This window comes from Scyliorhinus torazame, chromosome 19 (genome assembly GCF_047496885.1).
Source record: "Scyliorhinus torazame isolate Kashiwa2021f chromosome 19, sScyTor2.1, whole genome shotgun sequence".
Classification (NCBI taxonomy): Eukaryota; Metazoa; Chordata; class Chondrichthyes; order Carcharhiniformes; family Scyliorhinidae; genus Scyliorhinus; species Scyliorhinus torazame.
In genome coordinates, this window is record NC_092725.1 from 112206600 (window position 1) to 112228420 (window position 21821).

General features: G+C 43.8%; 1 protein-coding gene across 1 annotated transcript in view; it reads left to right on the forward strand.

Annotated features, from left to right (window-relative positions):
* The window catches only part of rpap3 (RNA polymerase II associated protein 3), a 67467-nt gene extending 59162 nt beyond the window's left edge, over positions 1 to 8305 (forward strand). Inside the window, exons 14-16 of the mRNA XM_072485045.1 lie at positions 835 to 932; positions 4862 to 4962; positions 6406 to 8305. Of these exons, the coding sequence (XP_072341146.1) occupies positions 835 to 932; positions 4862 to 4962; positions 6406 to 6491 (285 nt within the window). The 3' untranslated portion in view covers positions 6492 to 8305. The remainder of the gene's footprint in view (positions 1 to 834; positions 933 to 4861; positions 4963 to 6405) is intronic.
* The last annotated feature ends 13516 nt before the right edge of the window (positions 8306 to 21821 follow it).

Here is a 21821-nt window from a genome sequence, read left to right on the forward strand (position 1 = left end):
TCCCTGCAGCCTTTGCTGTTCTCCATTTTACATCGGGAGTTGGCCCATCCAGATGGCTACAGGGGGTAACCTTAATATCATGTATTTGATAATTGTGTGTACTTAATCATTTAGTTTAGTGATTTTTAATTAGTTAATTATGAAAATGAACTTTATAACTTCTGAGATGAACAATAATTTTTGCTTTGATTGGAGGAGTTGAAGAAACTAGATCTTGTACGTGAAGAACTGAATGACTAATCAGGAAGATATTTTTTTCTCCCCTTCACAATTTGTTACCCTCCCTGATTCCTTGCAGGATTAGTTCTAAGGACAGGGATTCCCTTCATTGATATATCCTACTGTGTGACAGGTTTTTGTGCATGGAAATTCAGCCATCTCTATATCCAAAGCAAAATTATGAAAGTCGTATGAAAGCCTGAATTGTGAACATTGGGAAGTAACAGCCAGAGGTGTACACTGGGTAGGCCGAGTGCTGGATCCCAGCACAGCCCAAATCTTATTTGACATCCATCATATACGCTTTCTGAAGCGGTTATTGAATAACCATCAGAAGCGGAGTCATATCTTCTCCCCTCCCTCAGATTAGATATTGGGCATCCCTGCTCTATAGCACTAAGTTGCTCATGAGATAAACCTTTGGAACTATCAAGATGCCGAGTGTTTTCTTTATGCTGCCAGTTGGCAAACTTTTATTTTCGTCAACTTGGTTTAAACTTCAAAAATTAAACTGTAACTTTTTAAGAAGACTTTTAGAACTTGTGCAAATGTTCACTTTCTATCCAATACAATATTCTGATTTTTTTTTCTTCTCCTTCTTGCTCCTGTGAATAGCAAATTGAGCCCTCTTTTTACACACAACTGTTTCAAAAGTCATTGGAACCTGATATTTTAAATCACATTTTAAGAATCCTTCATGTTTCATATATCAGGTAAGCAATGTTTTAAGTTCTCAGTTTACCAGTGAGAATAGATTAGTGTTGTTAGACTGTTACATGATATTGAATATTAATGCAGGCATAAGTATAGTTAGAAAATGCGCTCATTTCACAATTGACCTGAATATTGTTTTATCACTTGATATAGTATTGCTTGCACTTGTTTGTAGTGAAAAACCATGAGCTGGATTCTCCGTCGATGGGATCTCTGCGTTGCTGGCAGTGCACTCATGCCTGCGGATTTCTCAACGCCATGTGCCCATAATGGGAAACCCCATTGGCCGGCTGCCGGGATGGAGCATCCCGCTGCTGGCAGGGCGTGCCGCACCGCACCAGAAAACAGATGCAGTGGAATGGAGAATCCCACCCCACCTCTTTGGTCAAGCTTTTAGACACCCTTTCCAATATCTCCTTCGTTGGCTTGGCATCTATTTTTGTCTGATTATGCTTATTATAATATTCCTTGGGACAATCTTCAATGTTAAGATCACTGTATGAATGCAAGTTATTGTAGTTCATTCTTGTGCCTTGCTAAATGTGTGTGCGTGTGTGCGTGCGTGCGTGTACGCACAGTTTTCCACATTATTCCTGTTGAATGAGATAAATCCAGCAGATAATTACCACGTGCAGGTTATTCGTCTTATGTTTGGGAAAACAGTTTCAGTGAAGGTAACATTTTCGAGTTTTGGATCTTAACCAGCTGACCTTTTTGCAATAACTGATTATCGACAGACAGTATGGAGCTGGGTGTTGCTGTGGTGGTAGCTTTGCGTCTTTCTCTGGTTATTGTCCTATGGATATATCATTCTTTCCCTTTGATGTTACCCACCTTGTCGATCTGGCTTTTAGTATACACTTGTCAATTTCCTTATCCCTCCACTTTGAAGTTATCTCTTCTATGCCCCATTGTTTCCCCCAGTCACATTTTTTCTCATTGATATGCTAATTTGGAGATCTAAATCCATTCTGACAGCTACCTTTATCAACTCCCTATTTTGTTTTATCCTGATTCATCTCTTCATCTTAATTCTCCCCAATTCTTAATATTTTATGTTACAAAGCAGCTCCTTATCAAAATTGACATAAAAGCAGCTTCAAATGGATTCTCATTCCCCTGGTCCCAAAACATGTAGTGTCACTCCAGGAGATAGTCTTATTACACTCGTAGTTCACACCTGGTTTTAGTGGTTCCGGCAGCATCCCACCAGCACTTGATGTTTTAATATTACCCACATAGTGACTTGCTGCCAGTTGGCAATGATATTACTGTGAGCTGATGCTTGTCCAGCTGGTTCACGATTTAATGGAACAATCCAGTTTAGTGGTCACACTAAGTTGCCATTTTTTGGTAAAGGAATATTGAACAGAGTTAAATCGCACAGTTTAAAAATTTATTTACTGGATGTAAATGTTAATTGGAGCATCTCAATATCTCAGAAATATCACCCATGATACCAACTTGGAAAAGCTTTCTACTGCATTTCTATCTCTCACACCAACTATTGTGGTCTCTCTAGAATGATAATGTAATGCTATATTAGCGACAGTTGTTTCATTTGAACTTGTGTCCTTTTCAGGGTGGGTGAAGAAAATGTGAAAACTTATGTGACTGAAACATTTCCAAATGCAATTTTTTTAATGCAAATTAATTGGAGCAGCAGGAAAGCTGCAAAGATCTTGTAGTAGAAGAAAAGGTGGACTTTTCAGTATCCTTTCATGCACTAATTTTGCCTTCACACCCAAATATGACAAAACCAGTTCAGCGATGATGCCAAAAATTTGTAGTCAAGTGGATGCATGCTTAACTATATGACCACTTGCTACTTACAGCAGCTAAATCAAAGAAAGTACTTTCAAGGACCCACTTAGCCATTTGTTCCAAGTTAGTAACTGGTTTCTTAGACATCATTGTACATCCTTGGTTAATTACTGAGTGTGCATTACATCTATTGGAATTTTTGTCACTGAACAATCAGGAGGTATAAAAACACAGCACTACATGGGCACAATCTTATTTTGAACAGTCTTGTACGATTTTATCAGTTGGCAAATAATTTGGTATTTTCGATCAGATCACTCGTGCTCCTTTCGAACTGAGTTGGGAGTCAACAGTTTTTATGTTGAAATTTTATCAGCAAAGCACAATGGTGAAAATTTGTGCTGATTATGGGCAAAACTTTAATATACATTTAGAAATATTTTTAGGAGAGTTTCAATGGCAAGAAGATTTTTTAAAATGCATAACCATAATGTGAATCTTCAGTACTTTGGAAGATTTATTTAAAAATAATTAAATTTAAGGCTGGAATTCTTTCAATAAAGCTGAGCCACCGTGACTGCAGAAAATGACCCAACGTTCCAGCCAGGTTGTGAAGATCTGAAATCGAAATGCAATTTTCAAAGCCTTTTCAAATCTTTAATTGCGATTGTTGTATGACTCTTCTAATCAAACATAAGTCACATGTGCATTTTGCTTACAGCACTTGTGTGACTTACGAATTAGCATAAACTAAACCATGGATTTATTTTATTTGGTGCCAAGATACTCCATGTCTCAGAATACCCAAGCAGGTGTAGATTTTATTTTTATGCTTGATATGTCAGAATCTAGAATGGTGAATTCACCTTTGGGGGGGGGAGGGGGGGCTATTCTAGTCCCTGCACAATGAACCCGAAGGGCATATGCAAATTATAATGGCAGTTAAAACCATAAATAGGAACTGGAGTAAAACTGCTTATCGTTTTGGGAGTGATCATTTCCAGACAATTATTGCTGTTTTGTTCCATTTGCCTGTTGTGTGTTTACTTTTTAATTTGCAATAAAAAAAAAATAGCATTTGGAAATTTTTCAGTCACATGAGTTTTCACATTTTCTTCACCCACCCTGAAAAGGGCACAAGTTCAAATGAAACAACTGTCACTAATATAGCATTACATTATCATTCTAGAGAGACCACAAGAGTAGTTGGTGTGAGAGATGGAAATGCAGTAGAAAGCTTTTCCTGAAGTTGGTATCATGGATGTTACATCTGAGATGTTGTGTTTCAGACAAAACTTGTTCAAATTTGACTCTTTCCTGCACAAATGTGATTAACTGAGAAGGCAGGTTCTAGTGTAATACGAAAACTTGCCCGTGAAAATAATGATACCTAAATGCCTTAAATCTTTAGAACTTTCAACCCCGCCCATTCACTCTATTTGATTTGATCAACGGAGAATTCCTCCGAAATGTTTGCCATTTCAGATCTTAAATTTAGAATTCTTTTGCAGCATGTCCTGAAAATTAGGCATTGATACCGCACACATTGCATGTTAATGTACAGATTTTTCCTGGTTTTGTTCACATTGTCATGGAACCTTTACGCCTTTCACTCTCAAATGACCAAAGTAACTTATCCAAAGACCTTTTATGAAAAATTTAGAAACACTAAGTACAGTTTTAACTTCAAAAGATGTATTGTGGCCACCCCCGCCCCAAAGAACACTGCAGTTGACCTCCAAGGGCTATTTCTTGGAGATTTTGGAGGAAGGTTTTATTGAATATGCAGCACTGAATATACATTAACAAAGTGGAAGGCTGCGACATACTGAATTTTAAATAATACTGCATTTTGATTTCTAACAATGTTCTAATGAAATCATGTCATACATTTTACATTCATCGAATAATTTTAATTCAACACAGAAATATTACCATATGCTCCTGAGGTTCTAGTCCAAATATGTGCAGGTTATGTGGATTGGTCATGCTGAATTGCCCCTTAGGATCGGGTTGCAGGAATACGGTGGGGGATTTGGCCTAGGTAGGGTGGTCTTTTGAAAGGTTGGTGCAGACTCGATGGGCCAAATAGCCTCCTTCTGCACTGTAGGAATTCTAATCATGCCGATTAATCAAATTGATCCTCTTGCATTGCATTTTATAGGTTTGAGGAACCTTCCCTAATCCTAGATGTCCTAAGGAACTTGGAAAGTGTGAAGAGGTTTGATATGGCAGTAATGTTTATGTCTGAATCGGAAAAAAAAGGTAAGTTGTAGTTGATCAACTACAATTTAAGAAACAGTCATTGTGATTCAGTTGCTCTAGTATATGATGATTTGGTCACAATTAAAGTTCTTTGCATGATGTGCTACTAGCCTTGGTATCTCCCTTGACAGTTTGGTCAGATGGATACTAAGCTTTTCCTCACAGCTATCTGGTCTTTAGCATCTCCAAGCACATTATTACAAAATAACTCAGTCAGAGGTTTGGGATGTGAGAGGGCAGAAATCAAGTGCACACCCTTAGGAAAAAAAGGAGTAAGAATGAAAAGGCTGTTTAAAACCGACAAATTACTTTGGTTTGTCCACCTTTAGGTAGCAATTATTTTCTGTTTAGACCTCTTCCCTTGAGCACCCTTTTGGATTATAATTACAGAATGCACCAAAATTAAGCAGTATGGAACATGGCTCCAGAAATAGTGTGACATTGCCTTATTGTGAAAAAGCAGATCTCGTGCTGGTGCTGTTCTAAAATAATAAGTAGGTATTGGTGGAGGTTTTGTACCTACCTAGTGCAACACATGACAAGAGGACGAAAATCAGTGAGGTGCAACTTGTATTATTGTCTGTGCTTTACACATCTGAACTGAGATTGGTGGTACTGTATAATGAAAATCATAAAAACAGTACCCAACTTTATTCATTTGTTTTCTGCACAATAGAAATATTTCTAATCGGTGAACATGGATTTTAGCCCACTCGATTTTGTATAATCCAATACCAGGATTATTTGCTGCCTTTTGCTTTTGCACATTGTGTCAATCATTTGACAGCATTATCCCATTGGTAGACAAACCAAAGATGTTATAGAAATTACGCAGAATCAAAGCACTGGTGCGGTAGTGGCCAAACATTGGCTATCCCTCATAATTTTATCATTTTTTTGGCTCATCATCTGGTTGACATTTATGCCTTTGTTAGTATTACAGCAGCGTAATGTTATGTTACTGGACTAGCAATGCAAAGAGCTCAAATCCCACTGTTGCAGTTTTAGAATTTGAATTCAGTTTTAAAAATCCAGATTAAAAAGCAGACCTCCGTATAATTGAGCATGAAATTGCGAGATGAGAATGAAAGTAAACTGATTAACTAGAACCCAACTCGTTCACAAGTATCTTTTCGTAGTGTTCTTCCTTGAAGGCAACTGGAAAGGCCACTGAATGTTGGTCTTGCCAGCGATGCCAATAACCTGAAAATTATTTTTGAAGTACCTTGCGGCATTTGTCTGCACTTGAAGGCCCTCTATAAATACAAATGTTCTAAGTGATTAAAAATTTGTTATAGCCACATATTTTGTCAATTGCACTAGTTCATATTTTGCAATATCTTTGGGCCCATCCGTTACTGTTGATGTGCATAAACTGTGCCATGATGCTTTATGATTATTAATATAAAACAAATAATCGATTTTTTCTTATTCTGATTCCAGTTGTAAAAGATTTATTTGAGCATCTGCAGAAATCTGGCATTGAAGAAGAATCGCTTAATACGTTGAAGAGCAGATACAGTGTTTGAAACGTCCCTCTGGCCCAAAAATAAGTAGAGTAAAGGACAGCATTTGTACCGTGATTTACCCAAATTCCGGAAACTGATTTTTTTTTTTGTATATTTCCCTCGGCAATTAATTTAATATAAAGTATTGTCCCATGTGTGTATAGAATTTCCTTTCTTCAGCGGTAAGAATAGATCATCTATGCTTTACAGTTTATTTTATCACTAATAATGCCACTGATGAATTAGAACATAGAACAATACAGCGCAGTACAGGCCCTTCGGCCCACGATGTTGCACCGAAACAAAAGCCATCTAACCTACACTATGCCATTATCATCCATATGTTTATCCAATAAACTTTTAAATGCCCTCAATGTTGGCGAGTTCACTACTGTAGCAGGTAGGGCATTCCACGGCCTCACTACTCTTTGCGTAAAGAACCCACCTCTGACCTCTGTCCTATATCTATTACCCCTCAGTTTAAAGTTATGTCCCCTCGTGCCAGCCATATCCATCCGCGGGAGAAGGCTCTCACTGTCCACCCTATCCAACCCCCTGATCATTTTGTATGCCTCTATTAAGTCTCCTCTTAACCTTCTTCTCTCCAACGAAAACAACCTCAAGTCCATCAGCCTTTCCTCATAAGATTTTCCCTCCATACCAGGCAACATCCTGGTAAATCTCCTCTGCACCCGCTCCAAAGCCTCCACGTCCTTCCTATAATGCGGTGACCAGAACTGTACGCAATACTCCAAATGCGGCCGTACCAGAGTTCTGTACAGCTGCAACATGACCTCCCGACTCCGGAACTCAATCCCTCTACCAATAAAGGCCAACATTCCATAGGCCTTCTTCACAACCCTATCAACCTGGGTGGCAACTTTCAGGGATCTATGTACATGGACACCTAGATCCCTCTGCTCATCCACACTTTCAAGAACTTTACCATTAGCCAAATATTCCGCATTCCTGTTATTCCTTCCAAAGTGAATCACCTCACACTTCTCTACATTAAACTCCATTTGCCACCTCTCAGCCCAGCTCTGCAGCTTATCTATATCGCTCTGTAACCTGCTACATCCTTCCACACTATCGACAACACCACCGACTTTAGTATCGTCTGCAAATTTACTCACCCACCCTTCTGCGCCTTCCTCTAGGTCATTGATAAAAATGACAAACAGCAACGGCCCCAGAACAGATCCTTGTGGTACTCCACTTGTGACTGTACTCCATTCTGAACATTTCCCATCAACCACCACCCTCTGTCTTCTTTCAGCTAGCCAATTTCTGATCCACATCTCTAAATCACCCTCAATCCCCAGCCTCCGTATTTTTTGCAATAGCCTACCGTGGGGAACCTTATCAAACGCTTTGCTGAAATCCATATACACCACATCAACTGCTCTACCCTCGTGTACCTGTTCAGTCACCTTCTCAAAGAACTCAATAAGGTTTGTGAGGCATGACCTACCCTTCACAAAGCCATGCTGACTATCCCTGATCATATGATTCCTATCTAGATGATTAATTGACGGAACCTGTCCAAAAGCAGTAGCTTGGAACTTGAGGGAACTATTTGAGGGTACGATATCGGCTGCTTGATCTACCAAGTCACACTTTTTTGTTGTTGTAGGAAAGTTTTGTTCTTGACTTTTCGTGATTAGATTTTCCTTGGGAAATTAAATCCAAAATTGATTATTTATTTTCCTGTTTCATCTGTTATATTTCCATGTACAGATTTGTGTGAGATCGTATTATGCATTTGAGTATTTGAGAGACTGGTCAAAATATAATTGCTAATAAACTTATTTCCAAGAACTTTTGTCCAATAATAGCAGGTATCCTGCCAATTATTTTATGTAAGTAAAAATATACAAACCATGCAGTAGTTGCCCCAATTTGACAGATTTGTAACTGAGCATTATTCTTCAGTTAGGCTGCATCGTATGTCAAATGTTCATTTGAAACATACAAACACTTAATTGTTTTGATGTACTTAACGCATATTTTATTTTCCATTCCTTTGCAATTGTTCTTGCCCACTTAGTTATAAAAGGGGTTTGAATTAAAAAAAATACTTTTTAACAATTCCATCCAGTAATTATATAAGCCAGTGGACCGTCTATTAAATGAGCCAGATGGTAGAGTGAGTTAACAATTCCTAGAGGTATTGTGGCGATCAGGATAAAACATGATAGCAGCCTTGTCAAATATTCTACAACAAGATAATTTTGAATAATCCTGCAATATTAATAGGAAGTAATTTGATGGTATTAAATATAACATTCATGAATGTGAATACAATAACAAAAATAATGCCATGCTTAATGGTAGTATTGAATGTGTCAGCGAACTCTGGGCTTATAAACTCAAGTATTTCTAAAACTAGCTTGAATGTTAATTAACACAGCCATTCAGGCAGCAAGTCACTCACCAACCTAACTTGGAAATATATCGCTGTTCCTTCACTGTCACTGGGTTAAATTCCTGGAGCTCCCTCCCTAATAGCACAGTAGGTGTACCTACACCACTTGGACTGCAGTGACTCAAGAAGGCAGCTCACCACCACCTTCTCAGGGGAGATTAGGATAGACAACAAATTCTGGCCTAACTGGTAAAGCCCACATCCTGTAAACAAAAAAAAACAAAAAAAAAAATTTTAATTAATTTTTTAAAAATGCTAATCTGCTGTTGCTGGGACAGACAGGTTTGGGTGGACCCTCCATCACCTGCTTTCCTTCGATGCAAGTGTTAATGAGGGTAGTCGTGTGCCTCCCTCTCGCCCTCAAATAACTGATGGCTGATGTATTGTGACCAATTCCTCTGACTGAAAATTATTTTCTTGGGAATCTGCAGATATTTGCCTGCTGTGGGGCCGGGGTTCAATGCCAGGTGGCTACTTCTGTCTGTCAGACAACTGGCTCTCTGCACAAACTGCAAGAAATTCTCCTCTGCCAACCAAACCAATCATCCTTGATTTCTCTGTAGCAGCACATGGTGAGCTGGACCCTGATTTAGGCAAGTGGAGAATTAAAGGTTGATGATAGTGGAAGCCTGGTGCCTCCTGTCTGCAAGGTGTTTGATGCTGTCTTGCTGCCCAGCACAGGTGAAGGTGATAAAGTAAGGGAACCAGTCAGCAAGGAACAGATATCTTAAGACTAGGAGTCTCACAATGTAGAATCTTTGAGCTACTTTATCTTCCCAGGGTAATTTGAGGCAGTGCAGTTTTCAGATGTGAAGTGGCAGTCTTTGGCCCATTTGTGAGTTTGCACGATGCATAGTGAACAATGATTTGGAAAGATCAAAAATCTCATAAATTTGAACACGTTAAGTAAACTATTTCACTCTGCTACTATAGTGACTGCGCAGGTGATATTTTCCAGTTACATGCTGTCGTCAGTCCAAAAGGGCGATCTGCCTACCACACAAATGGAACAACATCATGTATGAATTTCAGTGTCAACATGATGACAGGTATGTAGGTCACATGATCTGCCGATTGGCTGATCAAATGAAACAACTGGGACGCGGTTCTCCACTCCCACGCCGGTTGGGAGAATCGCCTGGGCCGCCAAAATTTCCGGGGACGCTGGTCCGACTCCCTCCCGCGATTCTTCCAAGCGGCGGGAACGGCCCGGTCGAGTTTCGCAGGCCGGAGAATCGCCGGAGACACCCAGAATGCCGATTCTCCAGCACCCCCGCTATTCTGAGGCCCGGATGGGCCGAGCGGCCAGGCCAAAACGGCGGATTCCCCCCGGCGCCGTCCACACCTGGTCGCTGCAGTCGTGGGCGGTGCGTGAACGCTGGGGGGGCAAGGGGGGATCCTGCACCGGGCTTCACCTGGAATGTGGGGTGGCCCGCGATCGGTGCCCACCGATCGTCGTGCCGTCCTCTCTGAAGGAGGACCTCCTTCCTTCCGCGGCCCTGCAAGATCCATCCCCCATCTTCTTGCGGGACGGATTTAGAGAGGACAACAACCCGCATGCGCAGGTTGGCGCCGGCCAACCCGCGCATGCGTGGATGACGCCCGTTATGCGGCGCCGGCCGCGTCATCTATGCGGCGGCGCTTTTACGCAGGTGACAAGGCCTGGCGCGTGTAGATGACGCGGCCCCAATCCTGGCCCATTGTCAGGGCCTGAATCGGTCGGGACCGGGGTCGTTCCACGCCGTCATGAACCTCAACGGCGTTCACGATGGCGCGGCCATTTCAACGTGGGAGTGGAGAATCCCGCCTCTTGTTCCTTCAGTTATTCATAATAGACAGACCACTCAAGCAGCCCACACTTGTAAAACCTAAAATGAAAATCGCTTATTGTCACAAATAGGCTTCAAATGACGTTACTGTGAAAAGCCCCTAGTCGCCACATTCCGGCGCCTTTTCGGGGAGGCTGGTACGGGAATTGAACCGTGCTGCTGGCCTGCCTTGGTCTGCTTTCAAAGCCAGCAATTTAGCCCTGTGCTAAACCAGCCTCTTGCTAAACAAAACATCTAATATTTTGATTTGATTTATTATTATCACATGTATTAGTATACAGTGAAAAGTATTGTTTCTTGCATGCTGGACAAACAATGCATACCATACGTAGGGAAGGAAGGAGAGACTGCAGAATATAATGTTACTGCTGCTGGTCGCTGCGACTGCAAATTCCTCAGGGTTCATGAGGCACTGCATTGCCTGCATGGCCATCTTTCCTATCCGACTGCTTCGTTTAAATTTGGAACAGGGGGCTAAGGCGGTGTTGTAGATGCGGGTACGGCTTTCGCTAATTTCCGAAAATACAAGACTTTGACGCAACAAAAATCGTATCAGTTTTACCTTATAGCCCTGTTAGTTACGCATGCATGCACACACTTCCGTATTATGACTATTAATCAGAACCGCTTGAACACTTGTGGTTTTCGGTTTCCAATTCTAGCAAGGTGTAGAGAAAAGATCAACTTAATACGAGGTAGGTCCATTCAAAAGTCTGGTGGCAATAGGGAAGAAGCTGTTCTTGAGTCGGTTGGTACGTGACCTCAAACTTTGGTATCTTTTTCCTGACGGAAGAAGGTGGAAGAGAGTATGTCTTGGGTGCGTGGGGTCCTTAATTATGCTGGCTGCCTTTCTGAGGCAGTGGGAATTATAGATGGAATCAACGGATGGGAGGCTGGTTTGCGTGATGGACTGGGCTACATTCATAACCTTTTGTAGTTTCCTGCGGTCTTGGGCAGAGCAGGCTCCATACCAAGCTGTGATACAACCAGAAAGAATGCTTTCTATGGTGCATCTGTAGAAGTTGTTGAGGGTTGTAGCTGACATGCCAAATTTCCTTAGTCTTCTGAGAAAGTAGTCGTTGGTGGGCTTTCTTAACTATAGTGTCGGGATGGGGGGACCAGGACAGGCTGTTGGTGATCTGTACATGTAAAAACTTGAAGTTCTCAACCCTTTCTACTCCGTTCCCATTAATGTAGACAGGGGCATGTTCTCCACTACGCTTCCTGAAGTTGATGACAATCTCCTTCGTTTTGTTGACAGTGAGGGAGAGATTATTGTCGACGCACCAGTTCACCAAATACTCTATCTTATTCCTGTACTCTTGTCTCGTCATTGTTTGAAATCCAACCCACTACGGTGGTGTCATCAGCAATTTTGAAAATTGAGTTGGAGGGGAATTTGGCCACACAGTCATAGGTGTATAAGGAGTATAGTAGGGGGCTGAGGACACAGCCTTGTGGGGCACCGGTGTTGAGGATGATTGTGGAGGAGGTGTTGTTGCCTATCTTTACTGATTGTGGCCTGTGGGTTAGAAAGTTCAGGATCCAGTTGCAGAGGGAGGAGCTGAGGCCAAGGCCACGGAGTTTGGAGATGAGGTTTGTAGGAATGATAGTGTTGAAGGCTGAGCTGTAGTCGATAAGTAGGAGTCTGACATAGGTGTCTTTGTTATCTAGTTCCAGGGTAGAGTGCAGGGCCATGGAGATGGCGTCTGCTGTGGACCTGTTGCAGCGGTAGGCAAACTATAGTGGATCAAGGCAATCCGGGAGGCTGGAGTTGATTTGTGCCATGACTAACCTTTTGAAGCACTTCATGATGATGGATGTCAGAGTCACTGGACAATAGTCATTAAGGCACGCTGCTTGACTTTTTTGGTACAGGGATGATGGTCGTCATCTTGAAGTAGATTGTTGTAAAGAGAGGTTGAAGATGTCTGCGAATACCTCCGCAAGACCCGAGTGCTCGTCCGGGTACCCCATCCGGGCCAGTGGCTTTCCGTAGGTTGACCTTCGAGAAGGCTGCTCTGACGTCTGCAGTGGTGATCTCAGATACAAGTTCTTCTGGGGCGGAGGGCTCGCTCTCGCTGACCTCTTGCTCAAAGTGGGCATAGAATGCATTGAGATCAGGGAGGGGTGCGTTGGAGCCGACGATTTTACATGCCTTAATCTTGTAGCCCGATATGTCTTGCAGACCTTGCCATAGACGGCGGGTTCCGTGTGGCTAGCCTGGGTCTTGAGCTTGGTCCGGTACTGGCTTGGCATCTTTGATGGATTTCTTTAGATCATATCTGGCTTTCTTGTAGAGGTCAGGGTCGCCTGACTTGAACACCTCAGACCTAGACTTCAGCAAGCAGTGGATATCTCTGTTCATCAGGGTTTCCGGTTGGGAAACATGCGGATTTGCTTCTTTGGCACACAGTCTTCTACACACTTACTAGTGAAGTCAATTACTGTAGTGGCATACTCGCTCAGGCTGGTCGCAGAGTTTTTAAATACTGGCCATTCCACTGACTCTAAGCAGTCCCGTAGGAGATCATCCGATTCCTCAGACCAACAATGCACTACTTTCTTTGACGGATTCTCCCGCTTCAGTTTTTGCTATAAGCCGGGAGCAGGAGCACAGCCTTGTGGTCAGATTTGCCATAGAGGGCGATAGAGCGGTAGGCATGATTGATATTTGTGTAGCAGTGGTCCAGGATGTTTGGGCCTCTGGTGGAACAAGTGACGTGTTGGTGGTAACTTGGTAGTACGCTCTTGAGCTTGGCCTGATTGAAGTTCCCAGCTACAATGAACAAGGCCTCGGGATGTTTTGTTTCAAGGCTATTTGTAGTGGTGAATATTTCGTCCAGTGCGATTTTCACGTTCGCGTGGGGTGGGATGTAAACTGCCGTCAGGATAACGGAGCTGAACTCCCGCGGAAGGTAGTAGGGGCGGCATTTTAGTGTCAGGTATTCTAGGTCTGGGGAGCAGAAACTCGGCAGTGTTGCTACATCTAGGCACCAGGAGGTGTTGATTAGGAGGCAGACCCCACCTCCCCTTGCCTTGCCTGAGCCCGCCGTACGATCCAATCGGTGGATTGAGAAGCCCTCTGGTTGTAGGGCACAGTCCGGTGAAGCAGGAGTGAGCCATGTCTTCGTGAAACAGAGCACACAGTCCCTTAGTTCTCTTTGAAAAGTGAGTCTGGCTTTAAGTTCGTCTAGCTTGTTTTCTAGAGATTGGACATTAGCTGGGAGTAAGCTAGGCAGAGGGGCTTTGGGGCCGCGTTGTTTCATTCTCACCTGCAGGATTGTACATTTTCCACGCTTCCTGGAGTGACTACTTCTTTTCGAGCCTGGGAGACGGTGAGAGTATGCAGTGTTAAAGGAATAGTTGTGTCCAATGAGGTTATTCACTCTGGTCGGTGTGTGGATGGAGGTTTTGTTGCCTTGCTTGCGGTTCCTGCGTCGGTTGGTGCGTCTGCGTGGTCGAACGATCCGGGTCGCTGTCGGGCTGCGGGTCGTCTTCACAGGTTGGTGGATGTCCAGACCACGCTCCGGCGTGGATGGTGTGAAGGCTAGTAAGTGAATGACGTCTCTTGGATCACGGTTGCGGATGAGGCGATGGCCGGGTCCGTGTGTTGGGGTCCGTAGTGTCCTTTCCAGATCGCGATCTTCCTTCAGAGGACTGAGGATCTCTAGACCTGCAAGTAAATTTAAAAGAGCAGTATTAGTGATTGTTAGGCTGTGGGAGTTGATTTTTAGGAGTGTGGGGCGACTGTAGAGGGGAAGTGGAAGGAGTGCTTTGGGCCTGCAGGGGGTCACAGCTCTCCGGTGCGGTTGGAAGCTGGGGGGGGGGGGGGGGCAGCAGCTGCTGCGGTGTTGGTCTGGTCGTTGGAGAGCAGCAGAGTGAAGGTCCCGGCTTCTGTGGTGTTTTCCAGGTCTCTGGGAGCTTGTAGAGTGAAGGCCCTGGCTTCTAGGGCGTTTTCCTGGTCTCTGGCAGCCGCTGTAGGGGAATTCCCAGGCCTGGGACTGCAGCTCCGGCAGCTACTCACATGTGGTCGGCTGGTCCGGGTTGATTTCAGGTCGTCAGTTTTAGGTGTCTCCAGGGTCCTAAAGATCACTAAATCTGTAACTAATTGAATTAGAACAGTGATAGAGAGTTTAAAAGAGTTAGAATGAAGTTTTAGAAGCATAGAGCGAGAGTAAAAGATCAGAGTTAGAGGGTATGCTGGGCACAGCTTGCAAGATGCCGCCTTGCTCCGGCGCCATCTTTCAATGTTGGATGTAATTCTGAAATTGGGCAGCACTTACTGAAGAACCCTGACTGCATAATAGCTCCACCAACAACCAATTCAGTTGAGCTCATAATGTGGCTCATTTACCTTGCTAGAAGCAATATACGTTAATGTACAGTGACCTGTTCTCTGCAAGCAAGGGCTATGTGGAAGTCAGGTGCCTTTTTTTTTTTAATTACGTGGGAGCTTGGGGTTCCTAAAGGCCTTTTTTTGGCAATCGCGCAACCAATCAGTCAACTTCCCAACTATTCAGCACCCTTTTATTCCGAAGCATTGATTGTTTGCAATTTTACATTCTTGCAATATTGAAGACAAATATTTTGTCCAGATGAAGACAAAACAAAAAGCTTCGGCATCATGTCTGTTTTCAGCAATATTCACTTGTGACAAGGGCTGTGCCCTCATAAGCCAGTGAATTAGAACAAAGAACAAAGAAAAATTACAGCACAGGAACAGGCCCTTCGGCCCTCCAAGCCTGCGCCGATCCAGATCCTCTATCTAAAACTGTCGCCTATTTTCTAAGGATCTGTATCCCTCTGCTCCCTGCCCATTCATGTATCTGTCTAGATACATCTTAAATGACGCTATCGTGCCCGCCTCTTCCACCTCCGCCGGCAATGTGTTCCAGACACCCACCACCCTCTGCCTAAAGAACTTTCCACGCGTTTCTCCCTTAAACTTTTCCCTTCTCACCTTGAACTTGTGACCCCTGGTAATTAAGACGCCCGCTCTGGGGAAAAAGCTTCTTGCTATCCACCCTGTCTTTACCTCTCATGATTTTGTAGACCTCATCAGGTCCCCCCCTTAACCTCCGTCTTTCTAATGAAAATAATCCTTATCTACTCAACCTCTCTTCATAGCCCTCCATACCAGGCAACATCCTGTTGAACCTCCTCTGCACCTTCTCCAAAGCATCCACATCCTTTTGGTAATGTGGCGACCAGAACTGTACGCAGTATTCCAAATGTGGCCGAACCAAAGTCTTATACAACTGTAACATGACCTGCCAACTCTTGTACTCAATACCCCTTCCGATGAATGAAAGCATGCTGTATGCCTTCTTGACCACTCTATCGACCTACGCAGCCACCTTCAGGGTACAATATGCCTTCTTGACCACTCTATCGACCTACGCAGCCACCTTCAGGGTACAATGGACCTGAACACCCAGATCTCTCTGTACATCAATTTTCCCCAGGGCTTTTTCATTCACCGTATAGTTTGCTCTTGAATTGGATCTTCCAAAATGCATCACCTCGCATTTGTCCGGATTGAACTCCATCTGTCATTTCTCCGCCCAACTCTCCAATCTATCTACATTCTGCTGTATTCTCTGACAGCCCCCTTCACTATCTGCTACTCCACCAATCTTAGTGTCATCTGCAAACTTGCTAATCAGACCACCTATACCTTCCTCCAGATCATTTATGTATATCACAAATAACAGTGGTCCCAGCACGGATCCTTGTGGAACACCACTGGTCACAGTTCTCCATTTTGAGAAACTCCCTTCCACTACTACTCTCTGTCTCCTGTTGCCCAGCCAGTTGTTTATCCATCTAGCTAGTACACCCTGGACCCCATGACACTTCACTTTTTCCATCAGCCTACCATGGGGAACCTTCTAAAATGCCTCACTGAAGTCCATGTATATGACATCTACAGCCCTTCCCTCATCAATCAACTTTATGACTTCCTCAAAGAATTCTATTATGTTGGTAAGACATGACCTTTCCTGCACAACTATGTTGCCTATCACTGATAAGCCCATTTTCTTCCAAATGGGAATAGATCCTATCCCTCAGTATCTTCTCCAGAACCTTCCCTACCACTGATGTCAGGCTCACCGGTCTATAATTATCTGAATTATCCCTGCTACCCTTCTTAAACAAGGGAACAATATTAGCAATTCTCCAGTCCTCCGGTACCTCACCAGTGTTCAAGGATGCTGCAAAGATATCTGTTAAGGCCCCAGCTATTTCCTCTCTCACTTCCTTCAGTAATCTGGGATAGACCCCATCCAGACCTCTGGGGACTTGTCCACCTTAATGCCTTTCAGAATACCCAACACATCCTCCCTCCTTACGCCAACTTGACCCTAGAGAAATCCAACATCTATCCCTAACCTCAACATCCGTCATGTCCTTCTCCTCGGTGAATACTGATGCAAAGTACTCGTTAAGAATCTCACCCATTTTCTCTGACTCCACGCATAACTTTCCTCCTTTGTCCTTGAGTGGGCCAACCCTTTTTCTAGTTACCCTCTTGCTCCTTATACATGAATAAAAGGCTTTGGGATTTTCCTTAACCCTGTTTGCTAAAGATATTTTATGACCCCTTTTAGCCCTCTTGATTCCTCGTTTCAGATTGGTTCTACATTCCCGATATTCTTCCAAAGCTTTGTCTGTCTTCAGTCGCCTAGACCTTATGTATGCTTCCTTTTCCCTCTTAGCTAGTCTCACAATTTCACCTGTCATCCATGGTTCTCTAATCTTGCCATTTCTATCCCTCATTTTCACAGGGACATGTCTGTCCTGCACTCTAATCAACCTCTCTTTAAAAGCCTCCCACATATCAAATGTGGATTTACCTTCAAACAGCTGCTCCCAATCCCCAGCTCCTGCCGAATTTTGGTATAGTTGGCCTTCCCCCAATTTAGCACTCTTCCTTTAGGACCACTCTCGTCTTTGTCCATGAGTATTCTAAAACTTACGGAATTGTGATCACTATTCCCAAAGTAATCCCCAACTGAAACTTCAACCACCTGGCCGGGCTCATTTCCCAACACCAGGTCCACTATGGCCCCTTCCCGAGTTGGACTATTTACATACTGCTCTAGAAAACCCTCCTGGATGCTCCTTACAAATTCTGCTCCATCTAGACCTCTGACACTAAGTGTATCCCAGTCGATGTTGGGAAAATTAAAATCTCCTATCACCACCTCCCTGTTGCTCCTACAATTAGTACGGCAACCTTGGAGAGTACTGGAGTTAATGAGGCATTGTCCTAGAATTGTCATAGAATTTCTACAGTGCAGAAGGGAGGCCATTTGCCCCATTGAGCCTGCACCGACCCTTTGAAAGAGCATCCTACCTTGTCCACTCCCCCTATACATCCCTCGCAATCCCTGGAATCTAACCTGCACATCCCTGGACACTAGGGCAATTTAGCATGACCAATCCACCTAACTTGCACATTTTTGGACTGTTGGAGGAAACCCACGCAGAGACTGGGAGAACGTTCAAACTCCATGCAGACAGTGACCCAAGGCCGGAATTGGATCCGGATTACTGGCGCTGTGAGGCAGCAGTGCTAACCATTTCTTAAGCACCCCAATAATCTACTTAATGATACTCCATATGAAATGAAATGAAAATCGCTTATTGTCACAAGTAGGCTTCAATGAAGTTACTGTGAAAAGCCCCTAGTTGCCACATTCCGGCGCCTGTTCGGGGAGGCCCGTATGGGAATTGAACACTACTGCTGGCCTGCCTTGGTCTGCTTTAAAAGCCAGCGATTTAGCCCAGTGTGCTAAACCAGCCCCTTATGGCAGAACCATTTTCATTATATGTATGTTGGCCATATATGGGGTTGCAGTGGGTTTTCATTCGCTGGAGATAGAGTTGATAGCCAAGGTCACCCAAAATCTATGGTTTTAAGTGGTAGCTAACGAGTATGATTGTCCAAGTAAGAAACTCTGTGTCACTGGTCATGGGTTCTGTGGGTCCTTGCGTGGCTGATGAACCTGATCCAAGAGCTACGTCTTCGACTGCACACTTGGCAGGTGTTTCTGGGAAGTGGGATCAGTCCTCGGACTCTAGATTGCTGGTATTCCTTTGTCAGGCTTTTTTTCTGGGGTTTCTCCTGACCCCGGCTGTACTCGAAGAATTGTGACCCTTTAATTAGGATCTTCCGCCAAGTAGGTTGCTTCTCCCAGGGATTGACGTCTCCCAGGAATTAAAAAAAAATAATTTAGAGTACCCCATTAATGTTTTCCAAATAAGGGGCAATTTAGTGTGGCCAATCCACATACCATGCACAGCTTTTGGGTTGTGGGGGTGAAGGCCATGCAAACACGGGGAGGATGTGCAAACTCCACACTGACAGTGACCCAGAGTCGGGATCGAACCTGGGACCTCGGCGCCGTGAGGCAGCAGTGCTAACCACTGCACCACCATGCTTGCCTCTTCTCCCAGGCATTTACGTTTATGTTGCATTTCTTGAGATAAGCCTTCAGGGTGTCTTTGTATCGCTTCATTTGTCCTGCTCTTGTTTGGGAGCCTTCCTTCATGTGGGTGAAGATTTGCTTTGGCAGTCGGGACACTTGACATCCTAAGCACATGTGGGACCCAGCAGACCTGGTTTTGGATGATCATGGCCTCCATGCTGGTGCTCTTGGCAACTCAAGGATGGTCACTGATGTCCTCACAGCTGATGCAGAGCTAAAGTACATTTGGATTTTGCAATGCATTTTAAGCTGTGCTGTTTGAGTCTCCCTAATGTAATATAGGTCCTTACAAGCCCTTAAAGATAGATAGTTTTTTGAAGAATGACGGGATTAAGGGTTATGGTGTTCGGGCCGGAAAGTGGAGCTGAGTCCACAAAAGATCAGCCATGATCTCATTGAATGGCGGAGCAGGCTCGAGGGGGCAGATGGCCTACTCCTGCTCCTAGTTCTTATGTTTTTATGTAAGCCTCAGTGATTAGTTCAAATGCCTTAGCAAAGTTTAATGGCTTAGTTCATAGAATCTCTAGAGTGCAGAAGCAGGCCATTCGACCCATCAAGTTTTCGCCGACCCTCAGAAAGAGCACTCCACTCAAGCCCACTCCCCACACTCACCCAATAACCCCTTAACCCCAGCTACACTAAGGGGCAATTACGAATGGCCAATCCACCTAACCTGCACAACTTTGGATTGTGGGAGAAAACCGGTTTACCCAAAAGAAACCCGTACAGACACAGAATGTGCAAACTTCACACAGTCACCCAAGGCTGGAATTGAACTCGGATCCCTGGCGCTGTGATGCAGCAGTGCCAAACTTTGTGCCACCATGCCCCCCCCCCCCCCCCACCCCAATGCCACAGATGTATGAAAAACTCCTGTAAGCTCATGTGAACTGTCTCTTGGGCAGGTATTGCAAAATCCATTGCAGATTCAAAATCTGGAGCCGGCTACATGTCCGCCTGGTGGGGAAGTGAATCACCTTGAGAGTGTACAGGCAAAAGACGTCATATGGAATGATGTCAGAGGTGATGTGTGCCAGGAGACTGCTTCAGCATGGAATCAATGGGATGCCTTTGTTAAATGTTGAAGGAAGACCTGAAGCCGAACTCAAACTGCTGCACTGCCTTAACAGTGAAGATGAACTCGCAACAGTTGTAGTGTGTTGTGCATTGCATAACTTTGCCCTTCAGCATGGACTTAGCATTCATCCGGAAGATGATTTGCCACCAGAAGTGGAGGAGGGCAATACGGAGCTTGATACAGACATACCTCCAGGTGCAGGTTTGCAAGCCCAGGCTCCAGGTGACAGAAGGGCAGTTCGAGTTTGCCTGGCAGTTGCTGCTTTTGGACATTGAACCTCCCTCCCTCCCCCACTCCTCCGCCCTCCCTCTATTTACAGAAAGACAACAGAACCATTTTGCTCAAGTAAAAAATATATTTTATTGATCATTGTGTTGAAGTGAGAAAACATTTTATTCCAAGGAATTTGGAAAACTTGAGACTGTTATTAAATGAAATGTACAGCAGCTTCTAATGTTAAATGTTGACTTATAATGTTATATTTGATAAATGTTTTCCATTAAACTTTACAAACTTCTACAAATGCTTTAATGAAACATCAAAACTGAATGGTAGCATTGCGGATGGCACAATTGCTTCACAGCTCCAGGGTCTCAGGTTCGATTCCGGCTTGGGTCACTGTCTGTGCGGAGTCTGCACATCCTCCCCATGTGTGCGTGGGTTTCCTCCGGGTGCTCCGGTTTCCTCCCAGTCTAAAGATGTGCAGGTTAGGTGGATTGACCATGCTAAAATTGCCCTTAGTGTCCAAAATTGCCTTTAAGTGTTGGGTGGGGTTACTGGGTTATGGGGATAGGGTGGAGATGTGGACCTTGGGTGGGGTGCTCTTTCCAAGAGCCAGTGCAGACTCAATGGGCCGAATGGCCTCCTTCTACACTGTAAATTCTATGATCTATGATTTGTGAGATAATTATAAATGAATAAGATAATTGAAATAAACAAGACAATGATGAACGCAAATCAAATAAATATCAGATGTTACAAGGACAGTTTGAGTTAAAAGCAAAAATCCATGGAACAATTTTTCAATCTTATGACCAGGTAAGAATCATCTTGTAACAGTTTGTTATGCCTCTTCTGAAGGGCTGTAAGGAGACAGTGTTATTTACATTTTCTCCTGCTTCAAAAGTCTTCACTGTTCATGGTCTGAGAACTTCTGGCTTCTCTTCTTTCCAGTTAAATTTTCAGTTGCCATATCCTAAATTAAAACATGATCACTTTTAAGCATGCCACATGTAAAGTTATACAGTGCAGATTTGAGTATTTTCCCAGATTTTAAACAAATAACAAAACCTATGTTAACCATAGAATCCCGACAGTGAGGAAGGAGGCTGTTTGGCTCATCGACTCTGCATCAACCCTCTGAAAGTGCACCCTACCTAGGCCCATTCCCCCGCCCCGTTCTCATAGTCCCCATAACTCTACCTAACCTGAACATCTTTGCACACTAAGGGGCAATTTAGCATGGCCAATTCACGTAACCTGCACATCTTTGGACTGTGGTAGGAAACTGGAGCACCC